The sequence below is a fragment of the Myiozetetes cayanensis genome, unplaced genomic scaffold, assembly GCF_022539395.1.
Source record: "Myiozetetes cayanensis isolate MyiCay16 unplaced genomic scaffold, myiCay2020 scf5-8, whole genome shotgun sequence".
Lineage (NCBI taxonomy): Eukaryota > Metazoa > Chordata > Aves > Passeriformes > Tyrannidae > Myiozetetes > Myiozetetes cayanensis.
This window is the reverse complement of record NW_026087742.1, coordinates 20,678,013-20,698,584: the sequence shown is the minus strand read 5'-3', so window position 1 is coordinate 20,698,584 and position 20,572 is coordinate 20,678,013. Positions and strand designations below refer to the sequence as shown.

Below are 20,572 nucleotides of genomic sequence, written 5' to 3'. Positions count from 1 at the left end.
TTGGCAGTTCCTGGCCTCTTGTCTCAGGCTCCCACTCAGAGCTCCATCTGCATCTCAATCTGCAGCTTGCAAACCAGGCTACCTGCACCAGGCGTATTCCTCAACAGTCCTCCCTTTGTTTTAATTGAGCTCACCTGCTAATACACTAAAAGGAAAGAATCCAACAGACTTTAAAGGCATTTATCCACTGCCCTTATATAACAAGCAACAAACAGAACAATTTAGCTGACAAGACCATCATAGGGAAAAGACAGCTTTCAAGACATTCAACCATTTGCCTTATAACATTATTGCAAGTAAAGAACATAGCAGGGTTAAGGCTAACAAGATTAACAAGATTATATGGTAGAAATTATTATCAAGATACAATCATGCAAGATTCTCAAAAGGAACTTTTTTGACCAACTGGTTGAGCATACACTACTTGGTTAATTAAAGAATGGTAATCTAGTTATCCTTACCCAAAACTTTAACAGCAAAATAACAACACAGTAAGACAGTATATGGTCCTTCCATTTAGAATATCCTGACTAACACTTCATCCCCAGGTTGTATATAATGTACTTGTATTAAAGGTGGGCTGGGCTGATCCTATTGTACATACTTTCTCCACCCTTCAAACCCTCTCTGCATATATATAGTATACTGGGTCAGCTGTTCATCTCCTTCCAACAGGCTGATCTGAGCTGGGATATAAGTCCCTGGTGTAGTTAAATGCCTCTCAAGGAGAATCTCTGCTGGTGTTAGTCCTACAGATTGTCTTGCAGTATTCTAGAGATCCCAAAGAGCCAAGTTGAAGGTTTCTGGACATTTAAGATTAGTCCCTGTGTATATTTTTGCTATCTTTTAATGTCCTATTCATCCTTTCTACTTGTCCTGAAGATTGTGGGTTATATGGTTTATGCAATTTTCTCTCTGATGCAGCTGTTCAATTATATTCACTCTAAAATGAGCACCTCTGTCTGATTTGTCTAGAGGTTAACTCATTTCCCTTTTCCCAGATGGCTGCATGTGTCAAAGCTACTAGCTCTGCTCCTTGTGTGCCCATCCTTGCTGGGAGTGGTTGTGCTTCTATTCCCTGTCCCCTGCTCACAACAGCATACCCAGACCAACACTGTCCTTGCAGGCTACAGTAGGTTGGATGAGCCATCTGCAGTTAGAACTAGATTGTTATGTGAGGGAACATCAGTTAAATCAGTCTGTGGTTTACTTGGGATATGTATAATTTGCTTACACTGGTGATGTTCTCCATCATCAGGCAGAGGCATCAGGCTCACTGGATTCAAGATGTTACATCTTTTCAAGGCTACACTATTTGCTGTTTAGGAAGATCAGTTCATACCTATGTGCCCACTGTGGTGTCAAAGCTTGGGCTGCGTAATTCCTCACCAGTATTTCCACCTCTCAGGGAACATGGAATGTTACATAATGTCCCAGGATAAGGGGCAGCTCTTTTCTAATATTGTTTTGCTGCTGTTTCCACTGAAGTATTACACGCTGGTGCTCCTGCTGCAACTGGATCTAGCTCAATTGAATAATATGCCACTGGTTTCTCATGGGGTCCTAAATTCTGCATTACTGCTCCACTAGCTATCCCTTTACATTTATGTACATACAGATTAAAGGATCTGGGAGGCCAAGAGCAGGAGCAGCAGACACTAAAGCTCCTTTTATAGCTTTAAAGTTTGTTCTCTCATATCTAGTTGGTTTGGGGGTTTTTTGTTTGGTTGGGGTTTTTTTTTTTGGTTTTGTGGGTTTTTTCATTCGGTTTTTCTTGATCACTGGATCTGGGAACTTAATTATGGCCTCTGTTCTCTCCAGATCTATTATCCATTGCCATTTTCCTGAAATAAAGCCTAAATATTTAAATTTCTTTTGACCCAGCTGAAGTTTGGATGGAGATGCACTGTGTCCCCTTTTCACTAGGGCAATACATAAATGTATAGTGTCTAATATGCAAGCATTCTCATCACTACTTGATAATAACAAATCATCCACACACTGTAGAAGAAACAATCCTCACAGTAATTTCATACCCTTTAAATCAACTCCAATATTCATGAAAAAATGGTAGGGGATCTGGCAAAACCTGGGACAAGATGTGTCCCAGTCAGCTGCTGTCTTTTCCAGGTGAAGGCAAACAAAGGCTGACTTTCTTCATCTAATGGAATGCCTCAAAAACCCTTGGGCTAAGTATCAGTCTATCTGCTTCTGGATACTCTTCTTGGCTTCCAGGGGAATAGGGTCTTCTCTCACAGTGGGTGGGACTTTGTCTGCTTCCAATACTCTTCTTGCCTTCCTAGGGAATAGAGTCCTGTCTCATGTCAGGTGGCACTCCTCCCTTTGGGGACCAACAGTCCCATATCTGTCTTGGTCCCTGCCACACTGGCATGTGCTTCTTAAAATATCTCTTGATTTCGGGGACTGCCTGATCTACAAAGACACTGCAAGTGTGCCATTGAAGATTTGTGACAGCCATTGTCCTGCTGAGCTAGCAGACCAAGGTATAGCTGGCCAATCCTGCTGGCACAACATCACTGCATGCTCTTTGCAAAATCCTGCTGTACCAAACAATTTATCCTAATTTTGCACAACCTCGGCCAAGAGCATCCCCTTATTGATGCCAGGTTTACTTCCCTTCATTTCAAACACTAAGAGGGACTTGAAAACCCTTTTTACCTGATTAAAAAAAAAAAAAAAAAAAGGGACTTCAACCTCCCTTCTGTGTGCACCAAGGGACTCTACCACTCCCTGCACAGTATGAGGGACAGAAGCCTCTCCAAGCATGGGTTTCCCAAACCCATCTGTGTTGTAGGAGACACTCAAGCCTCCCCACCTCACAGGGGCTCCACATCTCCTCTACATGCACCTTCCACTGACCAGGCTGCATACCTGTTCTTGACCAATAATTTCACCAATTACTCACGAAATTCCACACCAGTGAAGAAACTCACATCCACCCTTACAATTAATACAGAATCTGCTCAGGGAATTTTAACACTCACTCTTTGGCTCCTCCTTGCTCCAAAGGTCCCATGTAAGAATTGGGGGATATTCTCTCTCAATGGGTAGAAAACTTATCATCATCATCAATGGCAAGATTGCTATCTGGCATTTCATAGCTGACAAGTACCAAATAGTTAGAATAACTGATCCAAGGACTGATTTCAGTCCGTATGTAGCACAGCACCAGGCTGCTTGGACACAACACAGAGTTCCCAGTAGTGTAGCTGAGGTCAGTATGGTTACTTCCCTGTGTAGCATCAGGCATGTCCTTTTGGGGCTTTGGTTGAAGCTTTGGCTTCCATTTCATTGCAACTTCCCTAGTGCTGCAAGTGGGTTTAGCAGGCATTCAATTAAAGCAATTCTGCCTGCCATTGCTTTTCCCTGGCTTTCCCTGTTTTTCCACAGGCTATGTAAGATGAAAGAATGAAACCAATAGGAACAAAGGATACGAGTATACATACAAATAAACCACACAACATGTGCTCTACCTGCAAGAATTACAGACTACTCCTGAGGTTGCAGACCAACCATTACAGCCTGAGGGTCATGTATTTGAGGGCAGTTCTTAGCTCAATCCTAATTTGCCTGAGGAATCCTTGGGAACTGACTTCCACATGCTGCCGTTTTCCCATGCAGAGGAATTTATATTGATGTTATCAAGCATTTGGAAAACTGGAAGTAACCAGCTGAGGCAAGGCCTGGGGGTAAGAGCAAGGGAAACATCATACTTGCTGTTGTGGTTTATCCCCAGCCACAGACTCAATACCACACAGCCACTTGGTCACCACCACCCTGCCCCACCTCCAGGGGAGAGAAGAAGTGGAAAAAGTAAACCTCATGTGTTCAGATAAGAACAGTTTAATAACTGAAACAAAATAAAATATAATACTCCTACTAAGATTAACAGTAATAATTGAGATGAAAGGGAGAGATGGAGAGGATTAAAATCCAAGAGAAACAGTTGATTCACACTACAGTTGCTCACCAACCACTGGTCAATTCCCAGCCCACCCCCAACCAGCCATCCGAGCTCCTGGACAGTTTATGTACTGAGCATGACAATTTATGGTATGGAATATCCCTTTGGTCACTTGGGGTCAGCTGTCCTGGTCATGCTCCTCCCAGTTTCCTGTGCAATTGCTTGCTAGACACAAGAAACTGAAAAGTCCCTGATTTACGGTAAGCACTACTTAGCAACAACTGAAAGATCCATGTGTTATCAACATTATTCTCTTGCTGAATTCAAAGTAACACCACTATGCCACCTACTAAGAAAAAAATTACCTCAATCCCAGCTGAAATTAGAACACTTTGCTCTGACAGCTCTTCTACACCGTTGTCACAATCTCAGGCATCAGGCAGCCTAGTGCTCACCTATTCACACCAAGACCAGCTGCATCTCCAAGGGCCTAGCAAAGCCTGACTTTTTCTACCAGGCTGCAGAGTGTAAAGCATGAGAGGGGATCTCTGCTCAAATGCTCTGGATCATGATGCCAGCTCAGGTGCTGCTTTCTGTGTGGCCTGGATGTCCACAACTGGCCTGAAGAATATTTGCAGGTCCAAACCATTGGCATGTGGGAATGTTGCCCATTCAAACCACCCTGCCACAATGTGGACAGGACACCTAAACCTGGGTGATAGGGCTGGCACAGACTGCAAAAATGGGCACTTTTGATAGAGGTACAATTGTAACAAGCTGACAGACCTGCTATCAAAAGCATGTTTAAATGGAAGTGCAATGAAATTTTTTCTTCCTTTCTATAAATTTTGCCTCTCTTTCTATAATTACCTCTGGTTATTTTCTTGGGTCCATTCTTTATGCTAGAAAGACACCATCACAACAAACAAACAAACACCCATAAAACTCCCCAAAAATAAACAAACAAAACACCACAAACTAAACAACAAAAAACAAGTCTGACACTACCCTCTATAAAATCTTATTCCTCTTTGAGACCACTGTACTAATGCCTGATTGGCAGGAGATCTAGTAGATCTGGAGCTGTAGGCAAAAGTGTGTTCACTCTTGCTCCTCCCAGCACATGGTGATATCAGCTTGGGCCATATCAAATCACAGAGCAAACACAAGAGTTCTGACAACCTTCACCACTCACAGGAAAATAGCAGTGATATCCCTCCAAAGCTCCACGTTAACGTGACCAACTATCCTCAGCCACTCTGGAAAGAGCCAAGACGTTCCTCTTTCCATCCTCCTTTCTATCCTAGCTCACAGTTCCCCCTACTGTGGTCCACTGGTCAGAGGTAACTGAATGTTACTCTGTGCCTCTGCAGTGTGGCTCAGCTAAAGGTCTCAAAATCGAGGTGTGAAAGGACAGGAAATTTTCTGAAAGGTTTCCACTACAGAACAAGAGCTCTCACTTTTTGCAGCTTGAAATAAACCCTACTCACAACACAGAAGCAAGTGCAACCACAGTGGGTTTGAGCAGGAAAAGCCTTCACAGGGGGGCTAGTGAAGGATGGGGGGAAAGGAGGTGGTTCTCTGTCACCAGAAAAAGTACTGACACTCAGTGTTTCCACTCCCAGTCAGGCCCTCCATGACACCCACAAAAGTGAACCCAAGAACTGACCACTGAATGACAATATATAAACTCTGTGAAAGAGGGCAGACAACAGCCACTTTCTCCTCCACCTTGACACAGAAGGCACCAGCAATGAAGCTCCACGCTGCAGCTATCCTTGTCATCCTCTGCCTTGGCATCTTCACTGTGCACACAGCAAAAGGTAAGTTTGCAGTCCCAGAGGAAGACATGAATTGCACCACATTGTGGTCTGATGGGCAGGATTCATTCTCAGACAGAGCTGATTTATAAGATAAAACGCATAGGAAATCCAGATCAGAACCATAAGAAAGGCAGCTTTATGGGAGATTTCATCTGATGTCCTGACAATTAATGGTGGACTTCTGCTTTAAGGGAAGGAGACTTTCAGTGCCTTAGAGCACTTAAAGGCTTTCTGTCTATAATTTTCTCTCTTAAAATCATGAAATCCTGAAGACACAATGTCTTTTAATCTCACTGATGCCATATAGCAATGAGTACTGGAGATTAACAACATTTTATGAAAAATGATTTCTGAATTAGATGTACATTTTTCTTTTTCCAGATACACTACTTTTATATGAATAGTATTATTTGTTATTTGTGTTTCTTTAACTGTATAGCTTGAATCCTTCTAATGTCCCTATTTAAAAAAGTTCTTCCAGTCCTGGATCACATGTTGCCTATTTGCTTGTGTCTAGACAAATCTTTTGGTACAGACAGGTAAACCAGGAACAAAAACTAAAAAGGGCAGTAATGGATTTAGACAATTTCCCTCTCTTCATAAAACCATACAATTTAACATCTTAATTGAGACCATTTATGAGCACTGAGATGAGCCATGTTTATTAGCCATGCTTTAAATAAGTCTCTCTACAGTGGTGTTTACGTCAGTGACTTTTGGATTAGGCTATGAGATCATGGAAAACATGGAGATATACCCACAAGCACACATATTCTTATCACAAATAAAATCAAATTCATGCAAACGAGCATGTAAAAATCACAGAAAAACACTCATGCAAGCCATATGCAAACCCACAAACATGCAGAGAGAAACACAAAGATATGGTATCTTCACAAAACCACACTAAAACTAAACTGACACCTGCTAAGCATTCACAACATTAGGAAGCTACACACTGAGTATGCTGACCCAGCGTGCTATAGCTGGATCACACGCTTTCTCAAATTAACGACACTGTTCTTCATCTTGGCAACACCTGGGTTTGCCTCACAGACTGACAGTTCCCAGTGTCATTCTCCAGGTTGTAGAATTTACCATAAACATCAACTAGGCCGAAAAAGCCCACTGAGCTGGTCTACAAGCAGTAGAAAAAGGACTAGAAAGAATGATAAAGAAAACAAATACATCTGAAAAAGCGTAACTTTTCAGGTGTATTTGTTTTCTTCATCATTCTTTCTGGTAGCTTTTCAGGTGCAGAGCAGTTGGGGTTTTATTCCCAGGCTTAGAGAAGCTCTGCTGGTATTCCCTGCATCCATTCCCTGAAAATAGTGAACTAGCAGAGAAAATATTTCCAGGATGAGTAAGAATGGCTAGAATATCTCTGAACTCTCTTGATGCCACATTTTGAAAACCAGACAGGGACAGTAAGGTATTTGAAATGAAGCATAAAAAAAAATACATTGTGTTACTTGTGATTAAAGCATGATCAGAAGAGTCATCAAAACCTTCAGGCAAACAAAACCTCAAGAATTAGCAACTCTGCCAGTACCTGTGCACTGACTATGCTACAGCTTCTCCAAGGGCTAATGTGTGTTTGTCTCAGCTATTCCAACAATTTCAAACAAAGAAAAACTCACAGAAAATGAGGTTATGCAAGGTGCACCTGAACAGCTTTTGGACTTTATTCAAGTCAGTCTGTCGATAAATTCTTTAAAAAGAAACCTCAGAGTGCAGCAGTGTTCTTTTTGTCTCCCCTCATGCCTTCCTGTAAGGGTCAAAGGTACTCAGGTACCACCAAAATACCAGGCTGTGGAAGGATTTAGGAGAATTTTTTTTCAAAGTCAAGACCACATATCTGCACCTGGCCTAGGAAAAGGCAGCCACACCTTCTGTTCTTCTTAGGGCTTTCATTGTCTCTGCCTCCCCCGCCCCCTTCATTGTGGGGTCCTTCAAACTTGTCCCCAAGGACTTATCTTTTCTCATACCAGGCAGAGCTTCTCTGCAATGCAGAAGAAAACATCTAAAACTGTCTCTAGGAAAGATACCTCTCTCTTCAGTCACAAAAGCTTTTTCAAGGGAAATAAACCCTAATCTCGTTACAGCTCTTCTGAAGGTGTCTTCTACACTTACACTTCCCCAACATGTCTTTCATGAGAGAGAGAAAACCCAAAACTAGCAAGCAGAGACTTACACACATATGTATCCATATACTCCATCTCATTTATATGAGCTCCCATTTTGAGTTATCATTATGTAAGATACCAATTGACCAAAAAATTTTACACCAATGCCATGATCCTCTTTATTAATCACCAGTCCATTTCCCCCAGTGGTATGGAAACCTTTGAGGAAAGCTAGGATTAAGTAGCACTCCATTCCCTGTGAAACCAGACTTATACCAAGGTATATAGGTACTTAGTCCTTCTGGCAGATATACCTCCTTTTCTTTCAACAACTATTTTCAACACTACATCTGGATGTCCACTGTGAGAGAACTAGCCTTGCTTTCCTTTCCTCACGTGGAAAGTAGGGGGAATTACTGATGCACATTCAGATGCCATATGGAAATCCACCCAGTAGAGGTGGCAGTTCTAAGCACTACTCCATATGGACACTTATTTGCAGCTGACAAAAACCCAGATATACCTTTTCCTCTAAAGAAGGCAGGGACTCCCTAGGGGCATAATTATTATACAATTGTTCAGGTGAATAAGTAAAGATTAGTATCTTGACTGAAAGAGCAATAACACTTTACAGATGGTAGGATGCATCACAAAAAATAGCTTAAGCTCTCTTGTAGAAGAGATATAGTGACTGCAAATCATGAGACTCTCATGTTCTAACTACAACTGGACACCTTCTTGAATTCATAATTTATTAAGTAATTATGGCTAAATATAAATATGGCATTTATTCCCCTTTCCATCTATCTACTCTTCCCCTTTCAGGGAGTGCTGGAAGTCAGTCCATGCGCAAAGCCCGTTGTGTAAATCTGCGTACAAGAAAACTGAACATCCGAAATCTTGTAGGCTATGAAAAGCACACTCAAGCAAATGCCGTCATGTAAGTACCTCATGCACTGTTCACCTTCAGACTTGCCTGTGCAAATACTTTACCAATGAAAAGGGAAGGGGCATCACAAGACACTTCATGGCCCAACTCACCAAATCTGCTGAGTTCAGGTCACCCTTCCAGTCCTGCCATGAAGGACTCACCCAACAGCTGAGGGAGTGAGGGGACATGAGTGGGCCTCAGAGAGCTGGGAGATGTCTGCTGTTCATGGATATTGGCAGAAAGCTCATTGAACACTCAGATCTTTGGTGGCCAGCAAGTCTCAGCAAGGGTGGAGCAGTCAGAAACCCAGAGCACTGAATTGAGCCATGGGGAAAGATCACGTGAAAGAATATAGGCTAACTCTGACTCCTGCTAGGAACTGTGTTTGCTCTTTTGCAGCTCACTAGCATGCATTTTTATCAAATCTGGGATCTACTCCTAGGAGGTAAATGTTCATCATGATTTCATCTAAAATCTCAGAACAGTTGATATGCTCCTTTTTTAATATTAATATATATGCACATGACATGTATGTTACATATATACCTATGCCATGAATAGGAACTAACATCACTTGCTTCTGTTGCTCCAGCTAACATCTACAAAGTCCAGAGTTTGATATGGTATAACCACATTTTTCCCCATGTTCTGCATGAAAACCAAGAACAGCAAATCTGGGTTTAGAGGCTGGAATGTAATGGCTGCTTGGTTTGCTTTCTTTCTTCCTATAGGTTTATCACTAGAGATGGTATCAAGATCTGCGTAAGTGCTGATCAGAAATGGGTGCAGACTGCTATGAAGAAGATAAAAGAAAAACTCCCTGCCAAACGCAAATAATCCTGTCCTAGATAAGCATCTAAGGCCAACCAGCTGGAATCATCATCAGTGCTGCAGATAACAGGGAAGAGAACCTCAGCATCTGCTTTTATTTCGTATTTATTAAGTGGTAATAAAATCTCTGAACAAACACAAACTCACAGAATCTGTTCATCACTGGTTAAATGTCTGCTGACCTCTTCACTTTATGGCTGAACTCTGTTACACTGTTTTCTGAAATGCTTGCTAATATTTATTTAAAAGTCAGTGTACATACTTTTCCCTCCTTATTGTCTTAACCAGTCTGGCATTCAAGGATGAATGACAGATAGTTTCACATACTGGAGGGAAGAAGTTGACCTCTCATAGAGCTGGAAGAGTGTAGACCTCCATCCTGATGGAGATCAAAATGTTCTGCATTGAGTGCTGGTTTTAAGAAGGTGCTATATAATTTAATGATTAGTCATATCTATATAATCTATAAGCAGACTAATTTCATTCTTCAGGCTATCACCTGATCAGTGCAATATTGAGAAGAAGATTCTTGGGCCTTCTATTTTTACACACACTATTGCAGCATTAGCTCAGTTTACAATGATGTCGGGATACTCTCACCAAGGGATGATGAGGAGTAATTCAGTGTAACTCTAGGAATATAAGCCTGTTCTGTCTTGTCCTGGGGAAGACTTATTCTACCCACTGACATCTGTGAAGTTACTTCAGTTTCATCCTCACTTTAGACAAACCTGAAACAACTGGTTTGCTTTTTCCTTTGCTTTTCTCTGAGTAAGAACAAACCATGTCTGGAATCTGTATTTCACAAACTTGTAGGAATACATATAAATGTCTTATCTGATGTATGCTGCAAACAGAAGGGTTTGAATTTTAATAAAGCTACTGTGAACTTGAATGAAGTGGTGCATTTGTCTGCTTGTATGTAATGAAGGCAGATACTGTCGAAATGGATACAAAGATGACAGCACAAATCTGAGAACTTAGGGGCAAGTCAGTTAGAGCTGACACTACTGCCAGCTCATGATTCAGATTGCTCAAAAATAATCTGATTCTGAGCTTTCTACACCATATTACAGCTGTAAAGCCTGTACTTCAGACAATACCTCTTCAAAAGCTCAGGTACTTAAAAAAGAAACTTCATACCATGCTGGGATGACCCCCGCATTATCACAAGCAGACATGGAAGAGCTCTGGGCAGCAAGAGAAAAAAAAATGGCATTTGAGGAGCTTGAGGGGATGAGGAGAGGTAGAGGTAGATGTGCTCCTGTAACAAACTTCCTCTCCTCCTACCACATGTATTTAGCCTGCACTGCAGTTAATTTATGGGCTTTTCATCACACATAACCTCTTAGTGATACTCATGGAATTACAGCACTTCCAAACTATGCCATTGAAATAACACATAGAAACATCACATTGCTCTAAAAGCCAGTCTTTACACTCCCCTGCTTTGGTCAAGGCTGCAGATAGAATCTGTCTCCTGTGGCTCACATTTTGTCAGTCCTGTGTAGGGAAATGCATTTAGTTTCCATTATCCAAGTCAGGATTTTAAGTAGTGCTATTGCTGAGGCAGGGAAAAGAAGAATGACTATATGTTTTACACTACAGAACAGAGCCAAGGCAGGCTACTGAGATTCCATTTTATGGAGTGATGCTTCCTTACTGAAGTTCTCGATATGAACAACACTAGGCAAAAAAAAAATAGATGTTGCTACAAACTTTGTAAGAAGGGCTTTCCAGGTAGAAAAAAATGTCAAGGGTAAGATGTTACTGGAGTATGGCAATGTATAAACTGTGTTCATTAATTTTGAATTGCTGATCTCAAGGCCCCAGATCCTCATATTACAGATAGCAGAAACACTTCTGTTCCCTTCAGCTTCATTACACTATTAGTAGGCTACAAAACCAGATCCCCTACAAAAGCATTTTTATGGTAAGCTCTCTCAGATGAATATCATCAACTTCATGGATCAAATTTATCCAGCACCAGAATTCTAATGCCTATGCTCATTCTCAACAGTATCATATCTTGAAATTAATCTTGCTGAAGTGAATATATATATTTTTTTTAATTAAGACTATTACAACCCGAGGATATATTAATTAACCATCACATAGCAATTAATACCTTATATCTGTTCATCTTCATCATAGTTCACTCTCCTTACTGCATGCCACAGAGGCCATGCAGTTTCTCATATTGAGAGCTATTTTTGTCTGTCATTTACCACCCCATGCTATCCACCCACAACTTGTAGTTTGGTTAGAAGGTCTCAAAAGAAAGGAACAGACCTACAAAGACTACTCCTACAGCTTCTGCCCAGATGATTTAAAAAATATTCTGCTGTCATAATATGGTTTACCTTCTCTCCCATTTACTGTTGTATGAAAGAGTAAATAACTATCCCAAAACCAAGTATGGGGTTGTAATGTAAATGAACCTTCCAGCTTTCTGGGCCTTATTTAAGATATTTCCAGAGCATGTTCTGCTGCAAGGCCTGCTTCTTGCCCCTACTCTGTTCCTCTAAAGAGAGCACAGAAAAAATGGGGTTGCACAGCAGGCTCATTCCTCGAATATTTTTTCCTTCCTGTCTGTCTGTGGTTTAGAATAAAAGAGTCTAGACCAAATTATCACATGTTTGTTATACAAAGAAAGAGGCTGGTCCTGTCACCAAGGCAGAAGAAAAGGACTCCAAAAATACAAGCTCATGTCCTGCTCTACTAATGACTCATTGTTCGTTTTTGTGCAGTGGCTGTCACTTGATTTGGGTGGATTATTATGTATATATGGAATATTTCTTGCATTAAGTCCCTAAAAAGTGAAGAAAAAATTACCTCAAAAGCTATTTAGAAACTGTAATGCCTGAAACAAACATGATAACTTCTTTGTTCCCTCTTGGTTTCTGAGCCTTTTAGTTCCACTGTGAGGTTACAGTTTCCTCAAGAAGCATTGGGTGAAGAAGGATTTGCTGTAAGACTAAGCACTAGCACTTGGAGTCTGTCTGAGAGATTGGTGTCAAAGAAAGTGACTGTAAAGGTGCACAAAACGTGAATGGACACATGTGAATACATGTGCAAGACAAGGGGTTTATAGGCTTCTCAGTGGAGAAAATACCTGCTTCTTCCTTACCGTCTGCTGTCTAATGACCACCGTGTTGCCAGCTCTAACACGCCCAACTGCTCTGAAATCATTAGCAAATTACCCTGGTTTTCCCCAGTGGGACAACACTGACTCACAAAAACTCTCAAGTGGTAATTGCCTAGGGCCTCTCTGTGTAGTGTGAGAAGAAAATGACTGTTAGGGCTCCAATCTGCCTCCAGAGTCAACATACCTGCCCACAAACAAACCCTGAACAGGAACTGCCATGCTAAGAGTTGCGAAATCATCTGGTACTATCCTATCCTTGAGCTGCTTTTCGTGAGGTGCTGTCCAGTTCAGCTTTGGTTTATTAAGGCCTTCTTGCATCAACATCTCTCAGGAGGGAGACCTTGTCTGCTCAGGAGAACAGTTGTAATGATACCAAATGTGTTAAGCAATTAAATTGGCACAATATCACAGATCTCCATTTCTATATTTTTATTATGGTAGAAAAAAGTAAAGTGGTCATTGCTTACTGGATACAATCAGTTATATGATTACAAAAAACTTACTCTAAGGCATAAGTTTTTTGGGCTCAGATTTATTGTTTGAAATAGCTGGGGTTAACTTCACTCTTTAAACTCAAACCGGTTGATTCCTCCCTATCATGACTACTTGTAGTGAGTAAAAGTTACACAAATGTCTAAATTCAGTCTTTTAAACTAGAGAAAATCTAGAAAGAAGCTTTGTGGTTACAGCTAAAGATTTTAGCAGAACTATAGCTAGGTGGGATTTTGCACCACAAAAACCATTTGAGACATCTCAGGCCTCCAGCTGACATTGTGGAATTACACAAACATATGTGCAAACTCTTAAAAGGTGTTTCGCTTTGAAGCCCCACAGACTTCCCTGTGGCTGCCTAACAGAGCCCCTGCTCAAGAGCAGGATTCACAAGGTGACTTGTGGTGATGGTCACGTTCTGTAGGGGAGGGCGTGTCTTCTGCACTTTCTCTCAGCCAGGCCAAAGCTCTGTGGTATCACCCAAGGCTCCCTGGAGGTCAGGAGAAAGCATTAAGCTTTTGGGAAGCTCCACCCCACAGAAGGGACGTGCTAGAGCTGCTCCTAAAGATACCAGTGAGAGAAGCCACTGGCATACACAGCCATTGAGGTCGGGGCACCTCATTCCCACTTTCATTAACGAAACGAGGCTTTCCTTCGAAGCGTCATCTCCTTGTCAGTGGTCTGTTGGTCAGAAAGTGAGTGTCATTCTGTGCCTCTGTGGGGCTCTTTACATACAGTGTTCAAAATGTAGACAGCACAGTACATCAGAAAAGTAGCTAAATTGGAACAGGCTAAAATAAAACTTGTTTCTGAGAACTTCAGCCACAACAGGGTTTGAGTAGGAAATGCTGTCACGTGGGGGCTACTAACAGATAATGGACAAGAAAGACATAGTTCACTGCCGCCAGAATTTAAGTTTTCTACATATGTACCCATTGCTGACAACTGAACGACAGTACATAAACTCCAGGAAAGGAGCCTTGTGTAAATCCCTTTCTTTTCTGCCATAACACAGAAGCCACCAGCAAGGAAACTCATGCCACAGGTATTCTGGTCATCTGTCAGCTTCCTATCTTCACTGTGCACAAAGTGAGATGCAAATTTGCAGGCCAATAGGGAGACAAGAATTCCCAAACACAGTGCACTCACAATCTGATGAGTTTAGAATTCATCCTCAAACGAAGCTGATTCATCCGATCAAACAAGTAAGAAAGTTTGCTGAAGGCAATTACAGCATATTTTACCTAATAAAAGATTCATCTTAGCAGTGGCCTTCCAACTTTCAAATAATGTAAGGAGAGTTTCTGTGCCTTAGAAATCTTACTTGCTTTCCTGTAACTGTGAAATCTTGAAGCCATATAGATAATGTCTTTTAATCTCATTGATACCTTATGGTAATGAGCTGCATGGGTTAATGATGTTCTGTGAAGATTCCCAAGTCAGTTTCAGATACAGTCTTTCCCTTTTCATTTTGTATACTTGTATTTCACCTCTTCTTTGCCTTTTTCTAATCTATGTAGACCTAATCTTCTAATATCCTCATTTATCAGTCAGCCCCCTGACAATGTATGTTACCTTTTGGTTGGGTTCTTAGCTTGCTAAATACCTTGTAATTGTGAGGATACTGGAAACAAAAACAGTTTTTAAGTCAAATGGGTAAAAGTGATTTATATAATGAAGTCATATTTCTGACTCTGTGCATTTAACACTTTTAGATCACTGTTGCCCAGTATTCACAATGTTTTCCTGAAGAGAAGTTCTATATTTTATCTTCCTTGTTTGTGGCACTGCTATTAGATTTTCAGAGCCAAATACTTCTGTTTTCTGGGAGGGATAATTTGCTATAAAACATTCCCACGTGGGGAGAGAGACTTGCAGAAGAATGTTTGTAGAAAAACACCCTGGGATTTTTTGTTGTTAAGTACAAGGGCTATGCAGAGGTGACAAGGCTAAGAAGAGTAACCAAGGTAGCTAATAGTTCTGTTGACTAACCTGCTAAAGAAGAGAGATTTTGCCAAAAACTAAGTGAAAAGGAGACAAAAAGTACGGTTAGGAGACTATGTTGTAAGGATACTTATCAAGGAATTTGCTGTTGGAGGCAAGTTTGGTTTTTTATAAAAAAACAGTGTTAAAGGCACAGCAGGCAGCAATACCTTATAAGAGGCAAAATAATTGCAAGGAGTAAAAAGAGTGGAGATGGATTGGTCCTGTCATGAAAAGAAGAAATGGAGAGAGAACAACAGTCAGGAACAATAGTGCCAAAGGAGTGTGGGAAGCAGATGTAGGGTGAAAAGGCAAAAATAAGATCAGAAAAGTGAATTACAGGAGGAAAAAAAGGAGATAAATTAAGTTATAAATGTGGATCTTGGTGCTCATGGCATTTCCCAGTTTCTGTTATAAGGCTGATTCCTGCAGCATGCACTGAGAACCTGCTCACAGATACTATGAGCTTCTTGGTAAGAGCTGCCAAGACTGTCATCTCCATCAGAGTGCATTGTCTCTGCAGAATACACTTGTATAGGAAGAGAGGAATGATGACTGGGAGCACCATTACTTCACCAGCAGTCAGGACCAAGCTGTTGGCCTTCCAACAGTTACACTTCCTTCTTTTCAAAACTGCATCGCAGGGGGAAGAGGAGGTGGCTTCTACTTTTGGATGCCTACCTTAAGACAAATTAACCTTCCCTTTTAGAGCTGAACTGCTGTGCATACAGAAGTTATAGATTCTGTATAATCCTGGAAGTTGGCACCCAAAACAAAACCACTACAGTTTATATGCTTGGAGAGAAAGGGAGCACAGTTTTTATCCTGTGTAAACAGTGGTCTGTCCTTGGGGAACACGTTGAGATGTCCCCACTAGCAGTACTTAGTGATGCTCCACAAACACACCTCTTTTATAAGCACAGATGATGTTTTTTGCCAGGTACTTTTACCTTTTAGATTAGTAACTCTTCCTCCAGCTGTTCCCCAGCTATTTGCTGCATATGAGACATCCCAGAGTAGTTCACAGCTGCATGCAACAACACCAACTGCTCATATATTGCACAAGTATGATTATATAAACTATACTCATGCACAATGTATGAACAGTGATATTGCTGTCTGATTTTGTATAGAATATGTGATGACAAATGAATTTAAAAGGCCTCATTATAATATTTACAGCAAATCTTGGGTTAGAAACCAGAAGTGTAATGGCTGCCTGGCTTTGCTCCTCTTCTGCGGGTTCCTTACTGCAGCACACCGCAAGATCTATATGGGGACTGACCTGCAGTGGGAGCAAGGTGCATGGAAATATCAGATGAAAAGTCAAAAAAAGACCTTCCAACAGAGCTGCATATGCCAGTCCTAATATGTGCAAAAGGCAAGACAAATGCACCAAAGACTGCATTTTTTCCACAGACTATGCCCACTCCTGATGCTTCTCCCAAGAACACACCATCTTCCAAATGCATTCATAACAATCCATCAACATCCAAGCTCACCCTCTGGGCCAGCCCCAAATGCTTCCCCAAATTTATTCTCAGGGCCATGGTCTCTCCCAAGCCAACCTGCGAGGCCATGTCCATTTCTAAAGTTATACTCCAAACCAGTCTCCCAATTGCACTCTCAAGAGCAACAGTCACTCCTAAACCTATTCATGAATGACAGTACAAACCTACAGCAGGTGACTAAACATGGCATCAAATACAGCAAGAAACAGCAGACTCACCATCTGCACCTCAAACTACCCAAACCTGTTAATCACTAGGCAGCAAGAAAGTCTCTGAACAAACACAGGCTCCATTCAACCCCACATTTCTGCTTATATTTTCTGGGAATTAAATACTATAAGAGGTTAATAGCCACACAGCTGTAACTATGTCATGTGCTTGGGGAATGTACGCATTATACTGCACATTGCTAATTAGATGGAAAGATGGGGTTTGAGTTCTCTGAGGCCTCCAGAGCCCTTTGAGTAAATCCATGCTCACTGAACAAGCTAAACCAGCTCCTTAAAGCCACATCATTATATTATTTCACTCCAGTAAAGAAGCCTGCTCATATAACTGAAGATGACATTTGGTAGCTGAGATTCTGATGAAATTAAAAAAAGAAGTCTCGGGCAGACCAAAACATTTTGCAAACTCATGTTCACCTTAGCAAACTATTGGGTTGAAAATATAAGTAGGAAATCCCACAAAAATCTTGAGAGGTTTAGCTGTTTCATCTGTCTATATTTGCATTTCATATTTAAATTTAATATTTTAAATAATTATTGATTTTGATTGTAATTTTTATAATTTAATAGAATGTGTTTATAGATAATGTAAACTTTAACATGTCTTTAAAAGCTTGAAAATTAAATAAATCACAAATACTAATTTCCTGGTAAATGAGGTAAATTTGTTTTTATAAAGTTTGCATTTTGGCCTAGTTTGAGAAAAAATGAGAAAAATACTCTTGGAAACCCTCACAAATCCTGGCATTGATGCTAATATGGTGTGGGATGAGGTACTAAACATATTAGCTGTTACAATTAAGGAAAAATATGTGAGAAGTTTGAAATCTGGCTGAGGAACCGAATAAGTTCCAGTAATTTACTTTACGCTTCTACGTTACTAAATTAGTCCAACTTAGCTCATACCAAGTAATTACAGAGAGCATTTTAGAGGGCAAGTACAGAGATGGAGGCAGACACCCAAGGGTAACAGAAATGATGTTCTGATTCATTTTTAAAGCCACTTGACATTTACACATATGACAAAGTGGTGGGCTGGCAAAAGGGGGCTAATGGAGGGGAAAATACAGAATAGAGAAGCCACAATGAACAAAGCCACGAGGGTGGTTGGGGGGAAGATTCAACAAAACCTCATTTTTACTCAGATAACAACTGTGGAAATTATCTTACTTGCTTCAGTGTTCAGCACAATGTCCTGAGGCCCACCAGGCACTGCCCTCCGAAAAACCCACACCATCTTCATGGAAGAGCAGGGAGAGGAGACAGAGGACAACTTAGCTGCAACTTTGAAACCTAACTTAATAGAGTAAAGGATTATTTATGATCAGCTACCACCTGTTATACCTTTCAGCAAATGTTTAAGAGCTGCACAGGGCATACACACAGCTGCTTTGAATTTGCTGTAATATAATTAGCTCATCCCTTTGAGGACTCGGTAAACAAAGGAAAAAAGGAAACTCTTAAACCTACGATGACTGTAATTCTAGGAGTCAATTAAAACAATATATTTACCAAAGCAACTAAGATACAATTTCTTCCTTACAGCTTTGAAAGAGCTGCCAAATGTATTAAGATCCTCTGAGGAATCCAAGCTCCTTTCATATATAGAACAGCAATGGGAATGTCCTATGTTGTCTAAGCCCGCCATCAGATAAAGACACTTGGAGTAAAGCATAACTACAGTTTATGGAGCCTTATGCTGTAGTAAGTTTTCCCCCTTTCTCTTCTATTATTTCAGAATAAATTTCCCATGGACATAGTCCCTATCTGCCCTCACTGTTTCACAATAAACAAAAGAAGCCCTATCCTGTAATTCTGCTGGAGTAAGCAAGGCTTATTCTAGGGACTCCATGAAGCCTCCCCTTCTGCCAGGCTATACCACCAATCTGGCACTATATGGGACTTGCTCCTCTTAACCAGAGCAGTCCTCACAGGCAGCACTGAGGGAGGAGAGAGACTGGAGAGAGTTTTCTAGAGTGCGATGAACACAAGCGAAAACACACATCTTCCAAGTCTCCTAGCATTCTTAAAAAATGCTGCCAGTCCCTTTTTTAAAAAACTGCAGACAAATCACACAGTCCTATTTATTTTTCTAATTCTTATCTTTCAGTTCAGCTGTGGTTCCGGGGCACAATAAAGTCCTTCTACATGTTCCCTTGCTGTGATTTTTTACTTGGCAAACAGAAGTCATGGCTTCTTGCTCATTCATGTGGCAGACAAGTGTTGCTGGTTCTCTTGCAGTCAAATAGTAAACAGATCCAGACACACTCACTCAATCCAGCAGCACGATACATCCACTATCCTTTTTACTCAAGCAAAATTACTCCTTTTGATGCCAGTAGTAATTCAGCAGAATACAGATGAAGGACCTGCAGAATTTGGCCCAATAATTTTAACTGGCCAAAAATCACAGTTGCTTTAGCATGGTTACTCCCATGGGAATTCTTTTTGCTCTTGCTAAGGTGGTTTACTGGAAAGCACTTCCAGACTTCAGCAGAGTTGATTCAGATCTGATGGGGGGAGGGAGGGAGCAGGCAGTGTTAGTTTGAGATTGTTCAGATCATCTAACCTTAAGCTTCTTTTCTCTGCCAAGTTCTCTTGTGGATTTATTCAGCAGTGTATGAATGACTGGCTTTCTGCTTCTGCTCCTGGTGGGTAGAGGCAACCACTCTTGCACAAGACTCTTATGTCCTTCATCCAGAGTCATCCTTCCAAGTCTTCAAATGCAAGCTGGTACAATCAGAGTAGAGTCAGTAGTCTTCCACATACCGCAAGGTAAGACAAGAAGGAAAAGAACTGCCAGGAATGAAATAATACTGCATGAGATTGCATTTTTATGTGAGCTACTCCATCTCTCTTCCCGACCTCAGATCAAATCAGCTAGACTCACAGAGCTAACTGTAACTCAGTTATAAACCCAGTCCAGACAGGCAAAGGAATGTCTCTCCTTACTGTAGGCCAGATTCTTCAGCGTAAGACAGATGCCCTGCTAACTTCCAACTTGGCTAATGGACATATTCCTGAGTTTAAAATCACAGGTTTAAACTTAAACTGTTAAATCTCTTTCTGTTCCTCATTCTGAAAACACTTGTTTAAAAGATTTTGAATTACAAGGTTTCAAGAAGAAACTGACCTCCCTACACAGTCACTCTCTGGATGAACTGAGATGCTGATTGCTCAGCTTTTTCTATGATTCATAAAGCCCTCTGAGCACCTGCATAACCCACAGTTCAGGTAGCACAGATCTAGATTAACCTGCCTTCTTGCATCCTCTGCTGGTACCCATTAAAGCTGAAGTAAATCCCGAGAGGAAAGGCTAGTTTTGAAGATGTTCAGGCTGGAACTGCTCTCTAGAGAGAGGACATCAAGTTCTAGGCTTCTTAGTCCAGATCTGCTCAAGACCACCATATTCAGTGATAGAATAAAATTACTTTTCACATGGGAATAGTCTCTGTGGTCACCAACTGGTGAGGCAGAAAGAGCAGGAGAAGCAGCCAAGGGCTGTACCAGTAAAGATGCCAAGAGTGTTTCTATAGCAATCTTGACAATCCTTACCCTTTCACAGTGGAGAAAGT

The 20,572-nt window shown here is 41.1% G+C and overlaps 1 protein-coding gene and 1 long non-coding RNA gene across 2 annotated transcripts in view; one reads left to right on the top strand and one right to left on the bottom strand.

Moving 5' to 3' along the window:
* Positions 1-20,572, bottom strand: part of LOC126648926 (uncharacterized) — a 281,474-nt gene that overhangs the window by 207,797 nt on the left and 53,105 nt on the right. The window lies entirely within an intron of this gene.
* Positions 5,679-9,669, top strand: LOC126648925 (lymphotactin-like). The gene is made up of 3 exons (XM_050332640.1): positions 5,679-5,748; positions 8,700-8,814; positions 9,537-9,669. Exons 1-3 carry the CDS (start codon positions 5,679-5,681, stop codon positions 9,640-9,642), a joined length of 291 nt encoding a protein of 96 aa, XP_050188597.1. The 3' UTR covers positions 9,643-9,669.